Source organism: Empidonax traillii, unplaced genomic scaffold, assembly GCF_003031625.1.
Source record: "Empidonax traillii isolate 1590-97213 ecotype Southwest subspecies unplaced genomic scaffold, ASM303162v1 scaffold342:size1861417, whole genome shotgun sequence".
NCBI lineage: Eukaryota > Metazoa > Chordata > Aves > Passeriformes > Tyrannidae > Empidonax > Empidonax traillii.
Window position 1 is genome coordinate 884,711 of NW_020955535.1, and position 23,422 is coordinate 908,132.

The following is a 23,422-nucleotide window of genomic DNA, read 5'->3' on the forward strand; positions in this document are numbered from 1 at the left end:
ATTCATCTGTCGTGTACAGCTTCTTTTTATGCCAGGAGCACTTTGAGGCCTCCAAAGCTTTACCCCGTAGCCTCATTTCTCAGGTGTTACACCCACTGATCTCACTCACTGACCACACTGATTGTGACAGAACCATTTCAATCAAACTGGACACTCCTGCAAACCTCTAAACCTTCTTTGCACCATGCCACGAGCCTGATTGCAAACACATGCACAGTCCCCCATCCCCGGGTGTTTGAAACAGTTCGTCCTCTTTCAACTCCAGCTTAGCAGAAAGCGTTAGTTGGCACAGCCTGTAAAGTACAATATTTATCAGCTAACATCCAAAGCAGAGTGCTTTTGAACACTAAAACAAAAAACCTGCATAAAACTGGAATGTGCATTCGGTGGTATATGGATATAAGAGTTGCATATTGCACGTTAGTAACACACAGACTAGAAAACGTATTACCGTCCCCACTAATTTCATCTGCAGATCCAGGTGGCATGCAAGGAGAGAGAAAAACAGAGGGGGAGAGAGAGAGGGGACAGAGAAGGGGGAGGGGAAAATACACTATTAAATTCATGAGTAATCCAAAAGTATTCAGACTGCAGTTATCTTATATACCTGACTCAAGAGAAACCAGAAAAGTAGCAGAATTTAAGACTTCTCACCTAAAACCCAAGGGACAAAGATACGCTCTAAGAAGCTCGTATGATGAAACAGAGTTCATGACTTTCAAACACAAATGTACACAGGAATTAAATTTGGGAGTGGAACTAGTTATTTTAATGCACTGTTAAGAAAAGTCCATTTCTGGATTTATTCAGTACTTCCAAACAAATCTAGAGCCAGAGGAGCTGGTTCAACTTGACTCTGCACAGACACTGAGGACTTTGGGTAAGCAGAGTTGGCAGAGGAAGTGCGCTCCTGTCACTCCTGTGCTGTCACCAAGACATGAGTAAGAAATGGAACCATCTAAGTATCAATCACACAGAGCAGTATCACAGTTGCAGTTGTACAAAGCTGGGATTTAAACGAGTGGCAAAGGGAGCGGCTCTACAGGGGAGAGGCTCAAAGGAGCACCGGATTCCGCGTGTGCTGCAGCAACCCTACTGCACACCACCACCCACAGCACAAGCTAAGGCACTTTGCACAGTATTTATAAACAAAAGGAAGTTCTCCTTACCCCTAACAAAGCCAAACTGGTCCAGCCCAAGTGCTGAACCAGCACGCAGCCAAAAGCATCGCTGTTTGCAGTGTTTAATTCAAAGGGATCTCAGCCGATGCTTATTGTTGCTGTTCTGTTTCATTCATACACATGCTGCATCAGGGGTCCAAGAATGAAGTCAAAATATAGTCACAAAAAACCCATGGCAGACAGGGGCTGCATAACCACACAAATAAAATCATTGATATGTTTGCCATTGTAGCGTGTGATGCTTGAAAACAAGTCCCCCATAAAAAACGGGGACCAGCAAGCTGGTGCCGCTGCATGGAAATCCAATTCAACAGGAGGAAAAAAAAAAAAAAAAAAAGAAATTATTCTTGGAACTCTGTTTACCTGAGGCTAAAGTAGTTTACAAACAGTAACTGAGTTAGTATATTCAGCTTTGGGGTTAATAAGGCAGCCTAGACAAAGAGCAGAGCAGTACCCTTGGGCGGCGACTCATGGGCACAGAAGACGAAAGGCAGAAAGCGTCTAGCTTTCTTTACTTTATGCTGACAGTGATTGACTCCTTTACAAAGAGGCAAGAAAAGGAAAGAGAAAGAAAAGAAACAGAAACAAATTATTTGGAAATAAAAGAAAAGAGACCAAAGAGAACATCTACAATGAACGAAACGTAAAAGTAAAGGTTTACATTACAACTGCGTATACGAAAACGGATATAGAATGCTGTTGAAACTCCGAGGCATATTTGATATTTTCCTTCAAATTCCTTTCTACAGCAGTTCTTATTTCAATTTTTAGAAGTGAGACTAGAATCTATTAACATAAAGCCAGCTTTTGCCAATCATATGCACCATTCATTAACAGCACAAAGAACATTGTCAATCCCAGAAATCCAACCCACTTTTCCAAGTTCCCCATCTAAGTTCTACCAGACTGTGCTACAGCTAGATTCCAATCTAAGGGGCAGTCACCAGAGTTAAACATGTCTGAACCCTTAAAACAACATAAAACGTGTATTTCACATAGGAGGGGTACATAGGACAAGGAAAAACATGGTTTTTCTATCTCCTGAAATAGAGCATTGATACACTGTACGATCTGAAATCTGCCACTGGAGTCTCATCCCTACTGCAGACCTGTCTTGCCAATGGATATTCCAGCTCTCCAAGGATCTCTGGGTGTGAACACCCCACGACACTGTCCTCAGTGTCCCCCTTCCCAGTCACCCCACTGCATTTAATTACAGCAAAGTGCTTCTCAGGAGCAGAGAGATTTTGGAGTAGGAGAAAATACAAAGAAGCCACGACTGACTTCAGGAGGTGAGAAAGGAGGACGCAAGACGACACTCAGCACCTGTGGATACCTGCTCCTTTTATTTCTCGTTACCTGTTTGCTCCTCTCTGCTTTCCTTTTTTTCCCTTTCTCCTCTATCTCAGAAATGTGAGAGGTGGTTTAAAAAGCCAATCAAACAAAAACCCAGCATGTGTGTTGCTGGTAGCTCTTCACAGCCAAAACTCAAGAGTGAGGTCCAGCCACCTCAAGTTCTACAGGCTGGGGGGGCCAGGTGTTAAAAGACAAGCCCAGTATCCCAGCAGGAGTGTACTGGGACAGCTCCCAGCCAGTGGTGGGAGGAGTGGAGGAAGGGCAGGAAAGGAGAATTACATGCTAATAAAAGCAACTTCAACAAGCAACAAAAACTACCATCATAAAATCTGCTGCGTGACTGAACAAACAGAAACCATCAACTGTGAAAATGGACATCACTAAAAATCACAGAACACTCATCAGACTGAATGCTCAAAACTAAAAGACGGGGAAAAAAAGAGGGAAAAAATCTTGACTAAGTGTATCAGTATCTCCATGTATCCCACACTGCTGCAATCCAAAGTGACTTCTCTCCCTAACATCACTTGGCACAATTCTCAGCGCTGTCATTCTAACACAAACCTCAGGTAACATTCATAAAAAGCTTCAGACATACTATGGGAGAAAAGAAAAAAAATACTGCAGCTGTTTGAAGTGACTGCTGAAAAGGTGCTGACATGAAAATGAAGGAACCCAACACTCCGTACTGACACAGAAGAACAGGTATAGAGTCGCTGGAAGCAACTCAAGTGATCTAAAAGGGAAGAGATGCTTCAACTCCTGACCTGCCAGCTCAGGCTACAAAGCTAATTTAAGGCTGAACTGCTGAAATGCTGCTCACCCTCACACTGACACGTGGGGGGCTGAAACTCGACTAACCCACTGCAGATGAAGGGCACACTGAAAAGGCACGGGTGTTTTTAATTCCTCATGTACACGCCCTGATGCCCTGGGATGTGACAGTGCAGCTCTTCCCCTGCATTTCAAACTTTGCCTTTAGGATTTACTCTCTAAAGTTCTGCCAGACTAAGTGGAAGACACTTTGCCTCAAACTTACCACGTCTGCAAGTCCAGCTACTAAAGAAAGATTATTTAGGCAACAAGTTGATTCTAAGTTTAAAAAAAAAAAAAAATGTTCCAACACTTTTCCAAGAGCTTAGCAAATACCTGCTTGAAATGAATACTACTTAAGGGGATTTTTACCTTTACACACTGTAGACTGGGCCTTCTTTTTTTATTTAGTTCCTCTTCTCAGTACTAAGCATTCAGTAAAATTATTGTGTACCAAAAAAAAAAAAAAAAAAAAAAAAAAAAAAAAAAAAGAGGAAAAAGAAAAAAAGGAAAAAAAGGAAAAAAAAAGAAAAATAAAAAAATCAGGCTAAAGGGCAGTTACTACTGGAGCTCCTCATTAGTATTGTATGAGACAACCAGTATTGGAAGGCTGACATTTATAATGCCCATTCTATTTTAGTTGTATATTGCTGAATCATTTTCAGGAAATAAACCCTAAAAAAACCCTCCAAATCTATAGAAAGAATAAATCTATTGGTTTTCAAGCTTTTGAACTAAAATGAGCACTATGGGGTTATCACATCAAATGTGTTTCTGTATAAACAACAAACCCCCAAACATGACCCTGCATGGAACATTTCTTTAGTCGTACTATAGAGTTATTACAGCAAAGCAGAAGTGTCTGCTCAAATCAAATGAGTGGAACACAAAGGAGGAGCAGAGCAGAGAGAGAATTCCTTAACCAACACCACAGACTGATGGAATCGATGCAGGAACTTCTGGTCACACTGACATGGAGGAAATTTCTTTACACTGTCACCACAAGTCATTCTGGTCTTTTTATGCATGAAAAGAAGCCTTTTAGTCAGTCAGGCTGAAACAGAAAAAGATAACAGCACCAGGCTATTCAACTGTGATGAGAATCTGAAACACTGTAATTTATTAGCATTAAGGGTATTTTTAACTATATAATCTTATTAATCAGCAGAATAGCTGGATGAGTTCCCTCTATGAACACGGAGACTGATAACTCACTCAAGGTTTGTAAAATTAATTTGCAGTAAACCTTAAGCTTGAACGTCTCGCAGTGCTGTGACCATATGGCAAACCTACAGCTGTAACAAGGTCTTTATATTCCTCAAATTACTTAATAATTTGAATTTATAACTATGCAATTTATGCCAAGACTGTTAGTCTTTCTTTTCAGAAGTGAGCTGTAGAGTAGGACACAGCTGAGCTGGCAGACACAATCAAAAGCGATCAAGATACAATTTTTCATCTAAAAATTTACTTACACTTCTCAGCTTTGTCTTTCTGGAGTGACGTGTTAAAATGGACACTGCAAAATTTCCAACTTTTCAACCTCAAGCAAAGGACACTTTTTTTCCCCCCTACCAACTAATTCGAATGGAGCTGGGAAATAAAAGCCCTACACAAGAAACTCTTTTGATTGCTGAGCACAGGGCAGACCTTCATTTGGAGCACAGGAATCACGACACAGAGCCTGCACTGTGCTCTGCAAGCAGAATGATTCAATCAAATTCTATTTGTCTTTCCATCCTGCCCAAGGCTTTGCTGGGGATTACCCTGCACCACTCACCCCTACAGAGAGGTCCCCTCATACCCGACATCTCCTTCATTCAGAGCACTCTGAAGTGTTCTAACACTGGTATCAGGTGGATATATTCATCTTTTTTTTTCCTCTACCGTTTGTTGTCTTTTGACATTTGGCTCCTGCCCTATTTCAGTTTGTTCTAGGTAACCTCCTGCAAGTCTCTCTCACAAACTACAGCATACAATTTATTTTTCCTGCATGCTAAAACCTCACTTAAATCAGGCTTACCTCCTTCAAAACAGATTTTTTTTTTCCCCCACTCAAATTGAAATTTCAGCTAAATTGCGTGACTAAATTCACAACCACTTCAAAAAGGATCTGCTCATAAGTAGCACCTCACAGAACTCTCATGCCATTTCACTGCCACGATCAGGAGTTAACCACGGTGTGATTTAGGGGTAACAATATCAGAAATGTGATTCTAAGGCAGAGCCTGACAACTTGCTGAGAAGTCCCTCTTTCAGGACACTAAAACCCTTCAGCTCATATACAGAACTTGCTCCAAGAGATCCAGTTTCTCCTTCACAAGGTATGCACTGGGTGTATCTAAACCATTAGAAACTTCTGCCATCACATCACCATGCACGAGCTGGGGAACAAGATGAATAACCAATTTCTCCTTAAGACACCTATTTCCCCCTTTTAAAGTCTTCTGTCCTGGGGTTTGTTTCTCAGCTGACTCGAACAGTTTGTTTTAACATCTGAAACATGGACTGTATTTTCAAAGACCTTTTAATTTCCTTCACAAAATAAGCACACACTAAAAACCAGCACCTGCTTTGAACCAACACAGACCCTGTGGGACATCCTAAAACCCCCTTCAGACACATCCTTTGTGTTGTCTGCTGCAGGACAGCTCATCTTCTCCCTCACTGTCACCTCCCCACCTACAGCTCCATCCCTACAAACATCTGACCCAGCAGCACCTGAACATCCAAATGCCAGGAGTGACTGCTTGGAATCCCAGGATCCTTTAAAAGCTGGAAAAGACCCCTCAGATCATCATGTCCAACACTACACCCAGCACTGCCAGGAACCTGCCAAGACTTGTTCAATGCTCTGCTTGTTCAACACTCACTGAGACAATGTCATATTCTGTGGCACTGCATGGAAAGCATCATTTGAGCTATGATTAAAAAAACCTTGGGAATTCTCTGGGGCAGAGCAGGCCCAGTGATCAGCCACGGATTAGCCACATATTTGTTCTTCCTAGTCATATTTACATTAGCAAGGAAGGGGCAGAAGAAACCAAAGAACCTTGTGTCAGAATTTACATAAAAAGGGAGCCAGCAAGTACTGCTTTAAATGATTTCATTTTATGAAGAACCTTTTATAACGTGTAACTTCCCAGGTAAATTATTATTTTTGGAAATAAGTGTATCAGGAAATATAAGCATCACCTTCTTAAGGCTAATGTTTGCTACTTCAAAACAAAGTGCTGGCCAAAATAAGTTCCTTTAGCCCAGAGTACAGAGTTTTAATAAGGTGCCTCCAAGCAAAACAGCGGAAATAAAGTCAATAAAATTATAGTCAACTGGTGTGCTGCTTCTTACACATTTGATCCACTGTTTGCACAGAGCAAATAGTTCAGGTTTACCATTTCCTGAGTGCACACTCTTGGCTACGTACAAAGAACTCTTTTTTAATTTAAAGACAGATGTAAAGGGAGAAGGAGGTAAAAGCTGCAATTACCCATCTAATAGGTCACTGCTTCTGGTGAATCACAGCAAATTCAGCCAAAGCATGAGATGACTCCCAAAGAAATCTAAAATACAACTCATTTAATTTGGCTTATTTGTAGTTACTAATAATCCTGCAGACACACAAATGTGCTGAGGGATAAAAATTATTATTGTGCTTTAAGAAGAGGGGAAATCTTGCAGGCCTCTGACTCACACACAGAGAAACACTGCAAGGAACATGGAATTTAATAAGTCAGGCCAACAAATAACACCAGAAGAAACAGAAGCATGCAGCAGTAAGAGGTGTGTGGTGAAATCTGGTTCAGTGAGACACAAGACTCCCAAGTCCAGCAATCTACTGCTCTGGATTCCTGAAACCAACTTCAACCCTTCAGTCGTTTGAAAGGGCCTTTATTTAAAGAAAAAAAAAAAAAAAGGATTTAAGACTTCTCTATCTTTGTATGCTTTGGAATATTGAAGCACTTGGAAAGACCAAGTTTTCATTTCACTAGACTAGAAATATTGCAAGGTATGTTAATAAATATTTCAAAAAGACAAGGGGTCTTTGATTAACAGGTTCCTTTTTAAACCTAGAATAAATACTTGAACTTTTAGACCACTAAATCATGGGTTTGGATATTGCTGGCTCCCCTAAATTGTGGTGGGGAACTCACTGTGAAACTTCCCTTTTGAACTAAGAACGTCAATACTACCAATATACCTGACTCCTTAATTTTCCTGTTGAATCTGTCTCAGATTTTTGCTATTTCGCTTTAGCATCAGGAGAGGTCTAAACAAAGGGGAGCAATCTCACTGAGAGCAAGCAGCAGCGTTAATTTACGATTTCAACTATCAAAGGCATGACAGGCACGGCTGTCAGTGAGTTGTAAAAGCTCGTCTTATCTGAGGCCCGTGGTTCCTGGTTCTAAGTCACTGAAATGTCACCAGAGAAAAGCTCTTGCTCTGCTCACCAAGATCCCCCCCAGCTGGCTCTGCACTGTCAGCTGTCAGGCTCTGCTGACCTGTGACTCTGGGTTAACTGAGCATCATGTACAGCTGCTGCCTCCCTTGTTCCTCACTGATGGATGAGCCGCCTGTGACAACAGGAGTGACACCTCCTCACATCCACATCCAGTATTACCTCATTTGTAACAAACTCATTCCTTTGGGGACTCACAGATTCTGACAGAAAGCATCTCCTGGGGAAAAGCGTGTACCATGTTAACTTCCTCTCAGCAATCTGCCTGCGGTTTAAATTTATTACACTGACATTCATCACACCCTCAATGCATTTCAAATAATTTGGGGACACCCTCCCACCCCTCCCTCCCAAAAAAAAAAGTATGTATGTGTTTTGTGTCATTGTATTAGAAGAACAAACCCTTGAGAGTGAATAATAAATGCACTGGCTTGAATGATTTTTCAGTATTATGTCACTGTTTCCAATGCATCAAGCACAATGATTCTGGAGAGATATAAAATGGTACTGCAATACAACAATAACACATAATCAGTTTTCATTTTGGCACTGGAAAGAATGAGAATGGTATTTTCTGGTTTAACTGTATTGTTTTGCTTACTGGAGCCAGCTTTGCACCTTCAGTGTCCCTGACGTTCACCTGAACAACCAGCTCACCTCCAGCACTGCAACTTCTGCTGCTTCTGTGGGGCTACACAAAGCTTTAATTTCCCCATCATCCACCTTCATGGGATGCTCTGAATGCCAGAGATGGGGGTATTACAGTTGATCTCCCTACAATAATACCAACACACTGCTTTCAAAGAGTAGAGAAGCGTTTGTGCTCCTTTACACCACTGCACCTTGAGGCACATTTTAACTCCAGATCCTCTCACCCGTTTTCTTGCACAACTTCTATTTACTTGGGCTTCCTATGCCAAGGGGGAAATCTCAAACATCCCTAAAAAAATCGTTAAGGGTGGGGAAAGGAATCTGAAAAGTAGGAAATTAATCAAATGTCAGCATATCTTTCCTCCTTTTTGTATGAAATATGTTGGGTTTTTGAATATGTGCCACTAAGCGTTAATGTAAATGTTCAAGTGGGGCTGAAGTCGTGGGTGGGAAATCCACTGAGTCACAGTATTGGTTCCTCAAGTTTGTTGTCAAATACTAGAAACCTATAGAAACATGTAATATAAATACACTTTTGCATTAAAATCTCATTAATAAATATTATGCATGTGGATTTAGAAATACATTTTCTACTATGACCAATCAATCCTTCAAAATGACTTAAGATTTTGTAACAGAAGAAAGTTCTCTCTCGATTACAAAAGCTAAAAAACCCCACAGTAACTAACAGAACCCTTAGAAGCCTTTAAGGTACAGAAACAACATGTATTACCTCACATGCTCATCCTTCAATTAACTTGTCATTTTCAACAGCAAAAATTAAATGCTTTGATCTAAACAGCAGCTACAGAAAAACAGCTATTAAGTTCCTCCTTTCCGAAAAGCAACAATTAATATTTAATTGCCTATTTTCCCTTCTCAAAGCTGCTCCTGCACAATCGGCACGCACACAGGTAATTTAAGTTTAGCCGAGGACATTCTGCTTTCACCGCAAAGTAAAGTGGAAACAGTGACAAGCTTCTTTTGAAGTATCTGAAGGGATGTGGCTGTTGCATGGAATGTTTCTCTTTAGGAACTGCTCTGCAAGGGCAGCACAGCTCTGGATTTGGGAAGTTCAGCAGCCATGGAGCAGCACTGAACTGAGCGCGGGTGGAGAACCTGCCTACACCTCTGCCAGCTCCAGAAATGAGTGCCTCGTGTTTTTGTGAGCCTTACCTGACACAGAGACCGTGTGTGACCTCACTCCTTGCTTCTCATTGTTGGCCAGCCTGTAAAACAGAGGTTGGAACCGCTGAATGCTGTACATCCTTCGCGGGCTGGGAACTCATCCCAACTGGCACCTACTGCAATCAGCAGGGCTGGTCCAGCTCCAACAGCCAGGGGGAGAGGTGTCAGAAAGGAACCTACCATTTCCACCCCTCTGGGGGAGTGAGAGTGGGCTTAAATTCAATCAGCACGTGGAGTCACAGAGGTGGAGTCCATTCAAAGGAAAGCACAAAACCTAAGCTGTGTAATCTGACTGTGCTTCTACTTCCTGTATGATCTGCTGGAAACAGCATGAACTGAGGTTCTGTCAGTCAGTAAGGTGACTTATCCTGTACGACTGTGAATTAATTTACATCTCGAGTAAAGGAAGGAAACCAATCACATTTAAATGTAGTTATGAATAAACGTTCATTGTATTATGTATACATTATATATTGTTCACTATGTATAAATGTACTGCTCCTTATATATAAAGGTTCACTATGTTATATATATATTATATTCTTGATTATGTATAAATGTTCATTATGTTATGTGTATGTTATATGTCTGTTATGTTACATATAAATGTTCGTTATTATCAGAAATTCTAACAAATTCTCCGTTTTTTTTTTCCCCACTTACACATATAACCACAATATTAATGGTCAGAGCACGCTGCACTTCATGCTGTCAGAAATCAGGAATTTCATCTGGCACAGGCAGATCTCCCCAGGTGCAGGATGCTGTTGGCTGGTAGTTTTATGTATTTGATAAAAGCCCACTGCCCTGCTGCCAGACTCAGAGCATATGTGGTGCTCTTGTTAAACAGGATCATGAGTACCAATTTACTTTTGGTAAACTGTCCCAAAAATGGGAAGAAGCTTTTCCTTCAAGCCTTATTTTACCCCAGAAATCCCTACCAATAAAAAAACCTGGGTAAACGTTATGTAATTAAATTGTTCCTCTGTGTTTGTAAGTTGTATCTATATAAGTAAAAAAATTCTCCTGTTCCATGAGTGCACACTAACTCCACCAGTTTTACTGCTCCCAGGCTCAACTTTTATTTCCTTTTCTTCACTCAATTTTAACCTCTCTCTTTCTACACCACGAGAAAGCTGCCTGGCTAGTGAGGACTGACTGCAGCAGGACCTGTGTAGGAAGAGTAACAACTAATTCAGGAACAAGTTGTGCTCCACACTCCATCCACTAGTTCAGAAAGTAATAATAATAATAATAATTCAAGAAAAAGGGAGAGGTTAAGACACTGTAAAGCACTAAATGTCATTTGGTCTTCCAACAGTTGTCTCGTGCCACTGGATACAGGTGGTGCTGCCTGACCCAGCCACTGGCACCAGGAGAGTACAAAATAACACATAAATAATAAATTACAAATGTATTCTTATTTACCTTTAAAGTTTGGGGGGAAGAAAAATGCAGAGGTATCTTAGCACCCTTTATAAGAATCATTAGATGAAGGTATCATGTCTCAGCACGCTCTGGATACAGTTACACCATAAAACCAACCACAGGAAAAAATGCATCTCCATTTGCCTGACACAGATTAGCATTTTCTACACATCCACAATCATTATCAGAGAAGAGCTTTTTTATTTAATATATTAAAAAAAAAAATATATGTATTTACTATGCAGTTGGTATTTTTTATTACACTGAACCCGGATCCCAACTTAGACTGACCCCATTATGGAAATTTTATTAAAAAAAGGTGACAGGACAGATTTATGATAAGGGCAAATAAAGTCTTTCCCGTATTTCATATAAGCAGAAAAGGGGACAAACGGGAAAAATGAGCACAGACTGACTCATAGATTGAAACCACAGTTCAAACACGGTTCAGCATCACTCCTACAATTAAATTTACTCATGGACTCAAAAGAAATAGCCTGAATCCCACTTGAGTGTTTTCCAAAACATCCTGCTTCTGTTACTGTCAAATATGATTGATGCATTATGTACTTTTCCCCTCAGATTTTCTTTCTGGTATCTTTACAGGTCAATATTGCTGTGAGGCTTTTATGCATCACCTGCTACCTGTTCTAGAATCCAAAACTAACATTAAAAATTAGGCCCACGTAAAAACTCCTAAAGCAAAACTATTTTTCAAAACATTTTTTTTTAATATATGAGACAGGAAAGCACAAAACTTACTTTGGTATTGATGGTAAAGCTCTTTCACCTTCTGTGTAAACAAGAAGAAAACAGGATTAAAGCTTTTACAAGTTTTCAAATAACCTCTCTCAAGGTGCAATAAATACATGTCTGAAACAATAATCATCACAATCTCTCAGGAAACTTATTCAAAACAATGTTCTATATACAATGTTCTATATAGAAATAAAGATCAGTGTTTCAACAGAACTCCTCTTAACCAGAGATACCTTTTGGCAAACTCTGAGGAAACAACATATACAGAGTACAAAAGCTCTTTTCTATTCTTAACAAATAACTCCAATAAATCACTTGCAGAAGGTGTGACACTATCTCATCTCTCCAGTAAGAAAACGCTTTTCTTTTATCTTCAAGATGTCCTGAGTGCTAACATATAAATAAAACAATCCAAGCCAACTTGAATTTCCAAGTAAGACAACTGAAATAAATCATTAAAACACGTAACTTATCATATTGATTTCACATTGGGTTGAGGTTATACAATAGTAATGTTTAGTGCCAAAGAATAAGTCGTTTTTTTAAAAAGTATTTTCAAATCCTTGCCAGTCTTTCTTTGATAATGATAATTGTGTATAAAAGCCTGCATGTACATACTCAAGTGTTTGGTGCTTTTTTTCCTATTGGATTTGATGAGACACTTGGTATTCATGTGGGGAAAGATGATGGGGAAGTTACTAATTCTTCAGTAAAGCACCTTTACAGTGGATTGGAGTATGGAGGGAAGGAGAGAAGGTGGGCAATTAAAATGAGCTTCACTCTCTAAATCACTGTAGCTCTGATAAAGTGACCTGAGATAAAATGGAATAGCCACATTTACAGAAAATATTGACATACACTGTTTACACAGAATCATTGTCATCTGCTTCTTTCCTAGGTTAAAATTTCTGGCATTTCCAGACATTAAAGAACTGCAGTTTCACCTCTGTGTATCAAGGGACTGAGCACAGAAACACCCAACACCCTGAAGCCAGGCTCAAATACAGTATTTTGGTACAATTTTCCTGTTGTCTACAACATCATCTGGCCCAGCAAAGTGACAAGAGCGAGCACCTGAAACTGGAGGGCAGAGGAAGGACAGTAAGATTATACAAGCACCAGGAGGTGGGAGATAAAGGTATTGTGATACCTTTGTTAAGGTAAATGATACCTTTTGGGGAAGGAAAGAAAGGGCAAAGATCCTCAGGGTAGTGTGGAGTGACAAGTATGAGGTCAATGGCGTGAAGGTGGGGCCTGGCAATAAAAGATTGGGGGATAGGTACCCTAAAAAGAGAGACTGAACAGGCACAGGATTCAACCTGGATAAAACTGGGCAAAAGACATCAACCTTGGAGAAACAGGCACAGGAGCCCTGCCCAATTCCATGCAGGCCTCCCTAGGGCTGTGAAGAACACTCAAAAGAACCTTCAATTCTACCTGACATCTACATTACCTGTCAGCCATTAGTTGTGAAAGCACCTTGTGTTGTGGTTCACACCAAGATTTGCTGCTCCTGCTGGTTAATCCAATGCTACCCCTACATTTGGCAATGGATTTAAGTGTTTAGAGGGTGCTGTTTAATCACATGTGTTACCAGTGGAAGATACTTGCAGTCTATTGTTTCTAAAGGTTTAGAAGGATACAAGCCTCTGTGATAAAAGAGCTTTATTAAACTGCACAGTTAACTTTATCATTCCGTATTTTTAAATCAAGATAATATGCATAATTAATAAGCAGCTATTGAAACTAATTTTCCTTGCTCTTAAATATGTAGCTCCATCGCATATTAACTGCACACTATTCACACTGTACTCTAAAGATGGAATTTTAATTTCCTCTAGGGCTCTTTTTTTGTCTGTGTGTGTGGAGTATCATATTTGGGGACTTCAGAAAGATCAGTGAATGATTTCATTACACTTGATGGCAATGATTTCATAATACTTTGCAGGGCCACAATGTTTCATATGCTCAAGGTACTGCCCTCAGATCAGATCACATCGTTTCTCCCTCCTCCAACCTCTCAGGAAAGGGAGAAATACCACAGGTGGCAACTGCCAGTGTGTGCTGAAGTCAAATACTACCTATCAAAAAGGATCTAAGGGAGATAAAGAGAGATAACTTTCCAGTGTGGTATTAAATTTCCTTAACGAAGGGAATCTCATTCTGTTCCTGCAAGCCTCCATTCCAGTGACTGAACAGCCTCCCATCAGTGCAAAATGCAAAGCAAAGATCACAACAAACGATAATAAATGGTAGCAAAACAAAATTCTGATTCCATTGTAACTGCAAATCCTTTCTACATATTCTGTGTGATAAGGAGAGTACGAATACAAGTGGTCTTGTGTGGTCAGTTGAGTAGCAGAATGACCCAGTTAAATGAGTGGAGTGTGAGAATGAGGAAAGGAACTGAGGGAAAGGTGAAGGAGTTGAAGGAAAGGTGAAAGGCACTGAAGCTGTCTGGAAAACTGTGAGGAAAAGATGAGGATGGACAGAGAAAAGCAGAAACTCTGACCCAACTTGAATGAATATTTGGTTCCAGGTTGGTTGGAAAACCAGGCAGCAGCATGCACGGGTCTGTGCCATCTCATCATGTTCCTTTTCACTGTTCCCTGCCAAATTCCATGGGGTATGACTGGTTTTGTGCTCATCAGCATCAGAGCAACATATCTGGACCCTTGTCCTCTGGGTTGAGGGGCCTGGGAGATGTGGACAACACAGGTTCAGCCATGGGGAAAAAAGAAGGAGCACCTGGCACTGCTCTGAAGACACAGGCTGATACCTGCACTGACTGGTTACAGGGACAACATCCCCCATCTGGAAGTGTGTGTCAAGGGCAGGGCCATAAACGGACAGGGGAAACTGGAAAAGCAAGCAGATGCTAGAAAAAAAAGGCATAAAAAAACCCAAACCCTACTATTAAGTAGAACCAGAGATGCCCAGAGGCTGTAGGTACTAGAGGATGCCCAGAGAAGCTGTGGATGCCCCATCCCTGGAAGTGTCCAAGGCCAGGTTGGATGGGGCGTGGAGCAACCTTGGAGAGTAGAAGGTGTTCCTGCCCATGGTAGGGGGGATGAAAGAAGAAGATTTTTAAAGGTATCAGCAAACCCAAACTATTTATTATTCTTTCTGTGATTCTGTGCCTCCTCTTTCACTGGGGAAAATTAAAAAATCCCCATGGAACTACTGATCTTGCAGACGCCTACGTGCTCTCTGGATACAAACTGCTCACTTCAGGCACTGGTTCCCACGTTGGTGCTCATCCTTTTAACAGCTTTTATCCCCAATATTCATTAGGACCCTTGTGGGTCTGAAGTCAGAATTCCTGACTAACAGCATCCCAGTAAAAGCATATGCTGTTTTTCACAAGTTGAAACCCACAACATTTTGCCCAGTTCTATATTCTGTTAAAAAAAAGAGGGTTGTGTGTGACTGAATTGGGGTGTCCACATCCAGGTGTTCTGCTGTGAGGAGAATCCAGGGCTGTCCCATGGAGGACACAGCAGGTCCCAGATGGCTCCAACGGTCCCACCACATTCCGTGTTGGGAATTTTTGCTGATGAGGTGAAAGTCATAAAGAATGAGTGATGAATGTGTATTTTAATGACAATTATCAAGTCTGGGTGTCACAGAGGCAAGGGGGGAATGGTGTGGAGGCAGCTGGCCCGGGACAGCCTTTGTTCTGTTCCCACAGTGGCCACGCCAGCAGCCCCATGGCTACCAAAACCATGGTTTTCTGGCTACCAAAACGATGCTCATGGTTAAACACCTCCCGAACTAAAGCTTTTATCAGTTCCCCTTTTTATTAGTTTTTTCATTTGTGCTCTTTGCCTGTAAGTGTTAAGTGTGATAATGGAAACACAAGTATTTAATGAAAAGTTTCCACATTGGTCTAAAGGGACCTGTATATTAAAATATTTATGAAAAATAAAACAAACTGAATGGAAAAATGCCAAACACTGTCCAGATCTTAAACATTTCCATGCTCTCACAAAATTAAGAGACACTGGATCACTAATGGAGAGCAAGACAGATAGCACAAGAACAGGCTCTATTAGTAATTAAAGAGGACAATTTATGAGGGGACTTGCAATAAACATGCAAATCTACAACAGAGGGGCTAGGAAAGCTCTAAGAGGGGATAAAACACATCTGCTGGATCAAGAGTTGCCCCATGATTTGTTTCTGATGTGTCTCATACAGTCAAAGCTCACTGTGGGAGGGATGTGGGAACGCAGATCATGGTGGGGACAGCTCTCCTATGAGATGTTTAATTAATATATTGAGCACTGCTATGAAATTCAAAAACAGAAACCTCAGACAAAAGAAACCCACGATTTATTTTAACCAAAGGAGTTCTCTTCATGTATGCATAAAGAGGACTGTTCCCAAAGTGCTCCACGACGTTCCTTTAACTCAAACACCGTCATTTGCTCTGTGTTAAAGTTTCATATTATTAGAGCATCACTCAAATAAACACACTGCATGAAATGCACTGATTTATTCTGCATTCACAACTCCCAGCAAACCTCAGTGCAAGGCACAGGGAAACCAGGGATTTGCCCTTCACAGAGCTCAGTGAATCAAGATGTAAGAGCTCACGATGAGCAAGTCAGGCCAGAGCAAGACAAGAATTAGAAGAAGTGCAAGGAGCGAGTGAATTTTTTTGGCAACCTCAGCAGCAGTAAGTCAGGATCCTCGTGCCCAGCTGATACATGAGATGGCAGCTGCTTGTCTGCACCAGGTATTAAACAGGACATGGTGAATCCTGCAGAGGTTTGGACTGGGAGCTGCTCCCTTGCCTGGGCAAGAACAGGTAAGAAGAAAAGAGAAGCCAGTAACAGCACTGGCAGTGCAGAGTGAACAGACCAGATTTCTGAAATGCCACCAGCGTGGAAGTGGCAAGAACTGCACACAGTCCACATGTGTCCCTACAGGAAAAGCAGAGACAGAGTCAGAGATACCCACTGACTCAGTGACAGACAGAGAGGTGGGGAGACTAACATGTTAAGATATGAAAAAGTTATAAAAGCTCAACTGTGGCAACTACAGTTCAGGCTGAAAAACAGCCAGTCCACTGGTATTAGAAGGAAAGTTTGGGGAGTGAATAGTAAGGACTGTAACAAACCACAAACCAAGATTTTTCAGCAAAGAAGAAGCACAGAAGACAATGGCTCACAGGAGCAGACTAGTCTAGAGAAATGAAAATCTCAGTTTGTGATGCCTATTTTATTTTTAGAACAATAAACTATCACTATCACCAATGCCAGCCTGGTGTGAATTTTGGGGCAAATGCTTCATCACCTCTGGGTTGTGCACCAAGGTTGGCTTGGAGAGCTGACTTCGTGTTGGGGGAAGATTTTCATTCGTATGAACACAAGGCTTGCACAACTAACCTAAGTGATAACAAAGCTGCTTGTGCTGGAGCTAAAGGTCAGTCACACACACCATGGTCAGAAACACCAAACAAACAGGCAAATTTAAGAATAATACGAACACCTACTGAATCTTGTCATAGCATCTACCACCTTAAAATCACCTTTCTTCATTACTGAATGACCAAGTTCCACTCTGGGTATTTTCTGTGCCATGCACAGATGCTACAGATGGAGCTGAACTATGATAACACTCACTCCACTTGAATAACTAGAGAACAGGGAAAACCAGTGGTACAAAAAATCAAGTCCATGGCTAAAAAGGGACTCTGTTTCAGATTGGAGAGATGCTGGGACAGTTTGTGTACCTTCTTGAATTACAAATAGGGAAGAACGAAATAGTGGTTTTAGAAAGAGGAAAAGCTGGACAAATTTCCACATGTAAAGATTAGTACGTGAGGACAGAAAACTGCATTCTTAAGCAGCTTTGCTTGGATGTTTTTCCACAACAAAAGCTGACTGATATTTGAAAAATTTGTAATAAAATTTATTAAGATTCTCTCTTTAAATCCAGGTGTACCTGCACCCTCATCTCACTGCTTCCAGCTTGTGAGTTGCTATAAAAACTGACAGATACTCCAAAATGCATCTCTGCTTTAGTTCTATTTTATGAGAGAAACTCATGAGACTTCTCTTAACGTTGTTATTTTTTAAACAGAAATGTTTTGAGCATCTGGGAGGAAGGAAGGTAGAAATTTAAAAATCATCACTAGTCAGGACCTTATCCTAATGCTTTCTAGCCAAAATTTCTACTTGTGTACTGGGGAATCGTATTACAAGATAACACGCCCTTGTAAGGGGTGCCTTTACAGTTTACTCCTGCTACTTAAGTCTAGAATCAGTGTAAAGCAGTGATTGCCGAAAACCAGTCTAAATTATCAGCCATTAAGTAATTTTTGACGCAGTGACATTTACTATTTCAGAACAAAAACACCTCACTGCTCCGCCCTCAGAGGAAAGAGCCTCCCAGTCAGGGTTTTGCTGCTGCCTCGTGCCTTCTATTCAAATGCAAAAAAACCTATAGGAGTGTAGGAACCACCAGGCTGAACATCTCCTTACCTTTCTGCGGCCTGATGATGAAGGACTGGGTGGCCCCGTTCACCAGCCGGCAATACCCGTCTATCAGGTCTGCCATGTTCTCTGCAATGGTTAAGGACGGGGCTGTCACTGTCAGAGGCTGCAGAGGAGAGGAAAAAAAAAAAAAAAACAAAACAAGGCACCAACAAAGAGGGATTATTGTGGTTGCAAACACCGGGCAGAGCAGCTGTGTCGTTGCATCAGAACTTCACACGCGCTTGCAAACAGTAAACAGAGGGCTGAGGGCGAGCAGAGAAAGCACCAGAGAGGTTCTTTGCTTCACCTTTGCGTGCAGCAGGTTCCCAACAGGAGGTTCAGGAAGAACAACTGATAAAACCCTCCACCCACATGGAATACTGATTTGGGCTTATGAAGTGGCTTGCTGGCTGAAATTCCAGTCAAGCCCTGTCCAGTACAACTGCTGTGACTTTGATGGTTCTAACCAGAATTCTGAAGAAGCTGCTTATTCCTTAAAGCCCTTACAGGTGGTTATCTTTTTTCCCCACCCTTTGCAGAAATTTATTCTTTGCCTAAAAACAACTCTTCCCAATTTGAACAAAGGTGGTAATAACAATAATAAAAATAAAAGATAGGATAGTGGAAAAAGAGATGAGAGACATACAGACAAGCTCTTAATACCAACATTCATCATCCTCTGCATAGACCTGACGACTTCCCTCAGTCCTTCTCTACCACAGTGACTGTTTCCTGGTGCACTGGACCAAGGGAAAGATTTGATTTCACCTTCAGTGCTGCCTCCATGTAATACCAGAAAACCAAATTCTCTCTTTTTCACATTTCCTTTATTCAAAAAAGTGAAATTGCTCTGTTTCCTCTTTAGGACACGGTATCACACACTGCTATTAAACTGCACTGAAGAGCTAATATTTTTATATTAAACTTCTTTTGCAAATATCAAAGTCTACAAGCACCAGGCACAAAATCTAAAACACGTAATGACCTCTAAATGTATTTTAAAACCAAACTCAGAACAAGAGTACAATATACAGAATATCCACATTAATCTCCACCCCTTCCCAGGAAAACCAAAGCTAGCAGCAGTTTGTCACAGCTGTCAGTAACATACCTCAGGTGCACCTGCTATCTTGAGTTGCAACATCCCTTTTCTGTCCTTGTCTTCACTGTTTGAATACTGAATAGTTTGCACTTGATTGAAGTCTGCCAAATGAGTTGGCTGCAGAAAAAACAAAAAAAAAGTGTGTGGGGGGGAAAAATCAAAATTACAGCAAAATACCTCACCTTTATCCCTGATGCTGCAAAAGCACATGGAGACTATGATCTCCAAACTACACTTGCAGAAATCTGTTCCTCTGCTTCTTGCTACAGTTCCATCACCACTGGCTAAGAACACACACAGTTCTCCAGAGTGCCTGGAAAATTAATCCAGCACCACCGCTGTGCCCACAGAGGTCACTGTTGAGTAACTCCAGGCACACACCGAAGTGAGAACAACCTCTTGGATGTCAGGAGAGAAAAAACCCAACGGGTAAACCACATGAGTGCCTGTGCTACTCAACATCCCCTCCAGACTACTGGAAAATGTATGTTCTTATCCCACACCACGAGCCAATACCTGACCAACAGCTGTATCTGCTGAGCTCTGGCTCTCCTGGGTGGAATCCTGTGTTTAACCCAGAGATCACACTTGTCACTCCCCTCTGTGTGACAGTTCAGTTCACAACAGGTCATGGTTGCTAAGGCAGTAACTGAGAAGGAAACCCCCCCAAACAGCAGCAGACTTACATTTGCACCCTTGTCTGTCAGGTAACTGATTCCTTCTTCTGGGCCAATTGCCAGTTCCACTGAAATAATCCAGCTGGACTTCAGAACCAGAGGAGAAAAAGACAGGGCAAAATTTCAACATGGAGACAAAACCTTGCTAAGAAATACTACCCTCCATCGTCAAGAGTTAAAGGTTTCAGTAATTAACAGCTTTTTTTAAGCTCTTCAGACATTTCAGACATGTATTAAAATCAAGTAATTCTGTAAGCAGCAGAACCCCTCATGACTGGTTTCCGGGGGATCCCTGCTACTCAAAATGCATTTCCATGTGTTTTATCTTAGGTCTACATGAGAACTGTGAATTTCCTCTATTTCCTCTTCTCACAGACACTGATGTTCAAGTTCTAATTTCCACTTGAGTGTCCATTTTCACAGAATTTGCAGCCTTACAGCCCTTCCTCAAAATTGTTTTGAAATGGGTAGGGATTAACAGGCATTAGAACAAAATTTACTAAGAGAAGAAGCTGAGAAGCCTCATTTCCTCATGAAAACAGCTGAAAAAAGTGCTTGACTACCACGAGCAAAGCACCAATAAAAGTATTTAATAGTGAACAACTCCTACCCTACTAATGAATGGAGGGGTTTTTTAAAACAGAAAATGGAGAACGTTCTAAAAAAAAAATCAGTAAGTACGTTTTGTTGTTAATGAAATCCAATCGTCTCTACATCAAAACAGGAACCAAGCAAACAATTATTGCAGAACTAAGCAAAAGAAATTAGATTTACAACAGCACGTACTGTGGTGACTGTCACATTCCTCTACTTACACCCAGAGCACACTTGAAGCATTCCTTGTCAAATCTGTACACTGGAGACAGGATCTCAAAGAATTTCAAAATACTTTCTTCTCTATTGAGGTTGGCAAATTGTCGAAATGTTTGCTGGATTAACTTCCGTAGTGTTTTGGCCTGGGAATTAAAATATTCAGAGGACAACTATTTTAAATCTCACCAGCGAGAGGCATTTTAAGGGTTTTGGTCGCTCAGCAGCACGAACAGAGTCTTTATCAATCAAAAGCAGACAGTTCTCAACCAAAAAAAAAAAAAAAAAGAAGTTTCAAAATATAAGTAACAGTTCTGCCTTTTAAGTTTCTGCTGTATTATAAAGGGGATGTCTAAACTAATAATGTCTTCAATAAATTATAGTAAAAGACAACATGTTACTCTTTCCAGGAATGTTTTTTTTAGATTCCTCGTTCCTCCAACTTCTGAACTGAGTACCAATACAAAACCACAGCAATCTACACCTTCATACAAGGTTTTAAACTTCAATCACCCTTCTCTCTCTGGCCTGGTAATAACAAGCCAGCTGTAATCTCTGCACACAATAACTTAAGACTATCTATTACACAGTGGATTCTTTCAGTCTGACAAGATGCAAAGTAACTTCTGTATAAAAAGGTAAAATTTAAATAGTAAGCAAAATGTAAAAAGTAAGTAGATTAACTATTTTAACTATATTGCATATAATTTTATGGACTGTTTTCAGGGTGTAAATAACCACTTAGAGCAGTACAAATCAACCTTCCAACATCTGGGACAGAGCAAGACACCTAATCACACATCCTGACAGAGAAAACATGTAGAGGATACAAGAACTACAAGGACAGCTGTACCAAGATCTATGAAAAGTGAAGTATCTATCTGTATATAACATATAATCCCTGGAAAGGTTGCCACTCATGAAACTAGAAACAGGAGCAATCAGGTATCCAGAATTAAAACACCTGCCCGAAGTGACTCAATGGACTTAAAAACCCTCTTAGTAATACCATTTCTAAGATACCTTCCAACAAACAACAACGAATAGAAGCAAAACCATCCTGTCTTTGCAAGATGCCAAGGTTAAGACAGGAATTCCCATTGTTCCTGCACCCAAATATAACTGAATGTTCCATTGTAGCAGCAGTGAAACTCTTTTATTCTTTCACTTTGCCTGTTAAAGCTCCGGGCGCTAAACAAATATCAGCTTCCTTTTCTCCTCAGCACTTCCAGCCAGATCAGGCACTCATTTTTAGTAAAAAGCCTTAAAGATAGAGCCTTCAGAAGTCAAAATAGCAAGAATTTTTTATCAGGAGCGTTCAGAAGGAACTCCAGTAGCAATGATCCAGGGGTGTGGCATATTCACATCCAAAATGATGATCGGTTCTGCAATGATGCGTACACAGGCTGAAAAAAACCCCTGTACAGACTGTTGTAAAGTTAACAAAGAAATCTGTCACTCTGGTCTAATTTCAAATTGTTGTGTCAATTTAGCAGAAGCTCACACCAACTATCAGGTGGATCATTACTCTAACAAGGCTGCAGAGAGCTGGGTAAGACAACAGAGCATCTGGCAATCAGGAGAACTCCCTTCTGCGCCCAGAGCTGCCTCAGACTTTGTTGGGACTCACACATCCTACACTGGACCTTTCTGTTATCTTTATTTTTACTGAGAAAACCAACATCAAGGGAACTGCAAACTGCAAACCTCAGCTGTAGCTTATCACCTGGCAAATATCAGGATCAAGTCACTACAAAATAATAAAAAAAAAAAAGCCTGCCAGCTGAAGGTGTCCCAAGTATTTCAGCCACTCAGTTGTTGAAAGATACTTTATTCTGTCCATGGTTTGTTTTCCTGACCTGTTCCCACATCACCTTCACTGCCACGGACACTGACATGTGTTACCTGGCTTTTTTCAGTCCACCAAGGAGAAATAAATGGCCAGTCTTCGCGAACGAAGAACCGGGGAAGGTCTTTCCACCTTCCAGCCTGCGCATTGGATTTTTTAGGTGAGACACAGTGTGCGCGGAACTGAGCCCACCCTTTAATCCTGAGGTTCATCTGCCGGGGCCAAGCGAGCTTGGACGGTGGCAGTGAGGTCCTCAGGATGTAGATGGATTGCCTTACGGGCTAACGAGCTCCATCTGCCCAGGGAGTGGCCCCGACCGCGAATCGAACCCGGGTCTCGGCAGTGACAGCGCCGCGTCCTCAACCACTAAACCACCAGGGGCTCCCATACCAAGGAGAAATACTCCTCATTTTAATGTTGAGATCATTAGCAAGGTATAAAGATAGAAAGTCAATTAGAACCACAGATTGGTTTGGGTTGGAAAGGACCTTAAAGATCATCCAGTTCCATCTCCCTCCCATGGGCAGGGACTATCCCAGTTTTATCCACTATCCCAGGTTGCTCGAAGCCCCATCTAACCTGGCCTTGGACACTTTCACAGCTTCTCTGGGAACCTGTTCCAGTGCCTCACCACCCTCACAATAAAGAATTTCTTCCTAATATTGAA

The 23,422-nt window shown here is 41.2% G+C and overlaps 1 protein-coding gene across 18 annotated transcripts in view; it reads right to left on the reverse strand.

Moving 5' to 3' along the window:
* PTK2 (protein tyrosine kinase 2) overlaps positions 1-23,422 on the reverse strand; it is a 188,318-nt gene that overhangs the window by 42,976 nt on the left and 121,920 nt on the right. For 8 of the 18 annotated variants that reach the window (XM_027892225.1, XM_027892206.1, XM_027892211.1 and 5 more), the window contains 8 exons: positions 20,912-21,052; positions 20,106-20,183; positions 19,429-19,536; positions 18,324-18,441; positions 11,836-11,866; positions 9,634-9,686; positions 1,636-1,719; positions 452-469 (listed from right to left, as the gene is read on the reverse strand). In XM_027892225.1, the coding sequence (XP_027748026.1) occupies positions 452-469; positions 1,636-1,719; positions 9,634-9,686; positions 11,836-11,866; positions 18,324-18,441; positions 19,429-19,536; positions 20,106-20,183; positions 20,912-21,052 (631 nt within the window). The remainder of the gene's footprint in view (positions 1-451; positions 470-1,635; positions 1,720-9,633; positions 9,687-11,835; positions 11,867-18,323; positions 18,442-19,428; positions 19,537-20,105; positions 20,184-20,911; positions 21,053-23,422) is intronic. The other 10 variants (XM_027892214.1, XM_027892218.1, XM_027892220.1 and 7 more) reach the window with 2 other exon arrangements.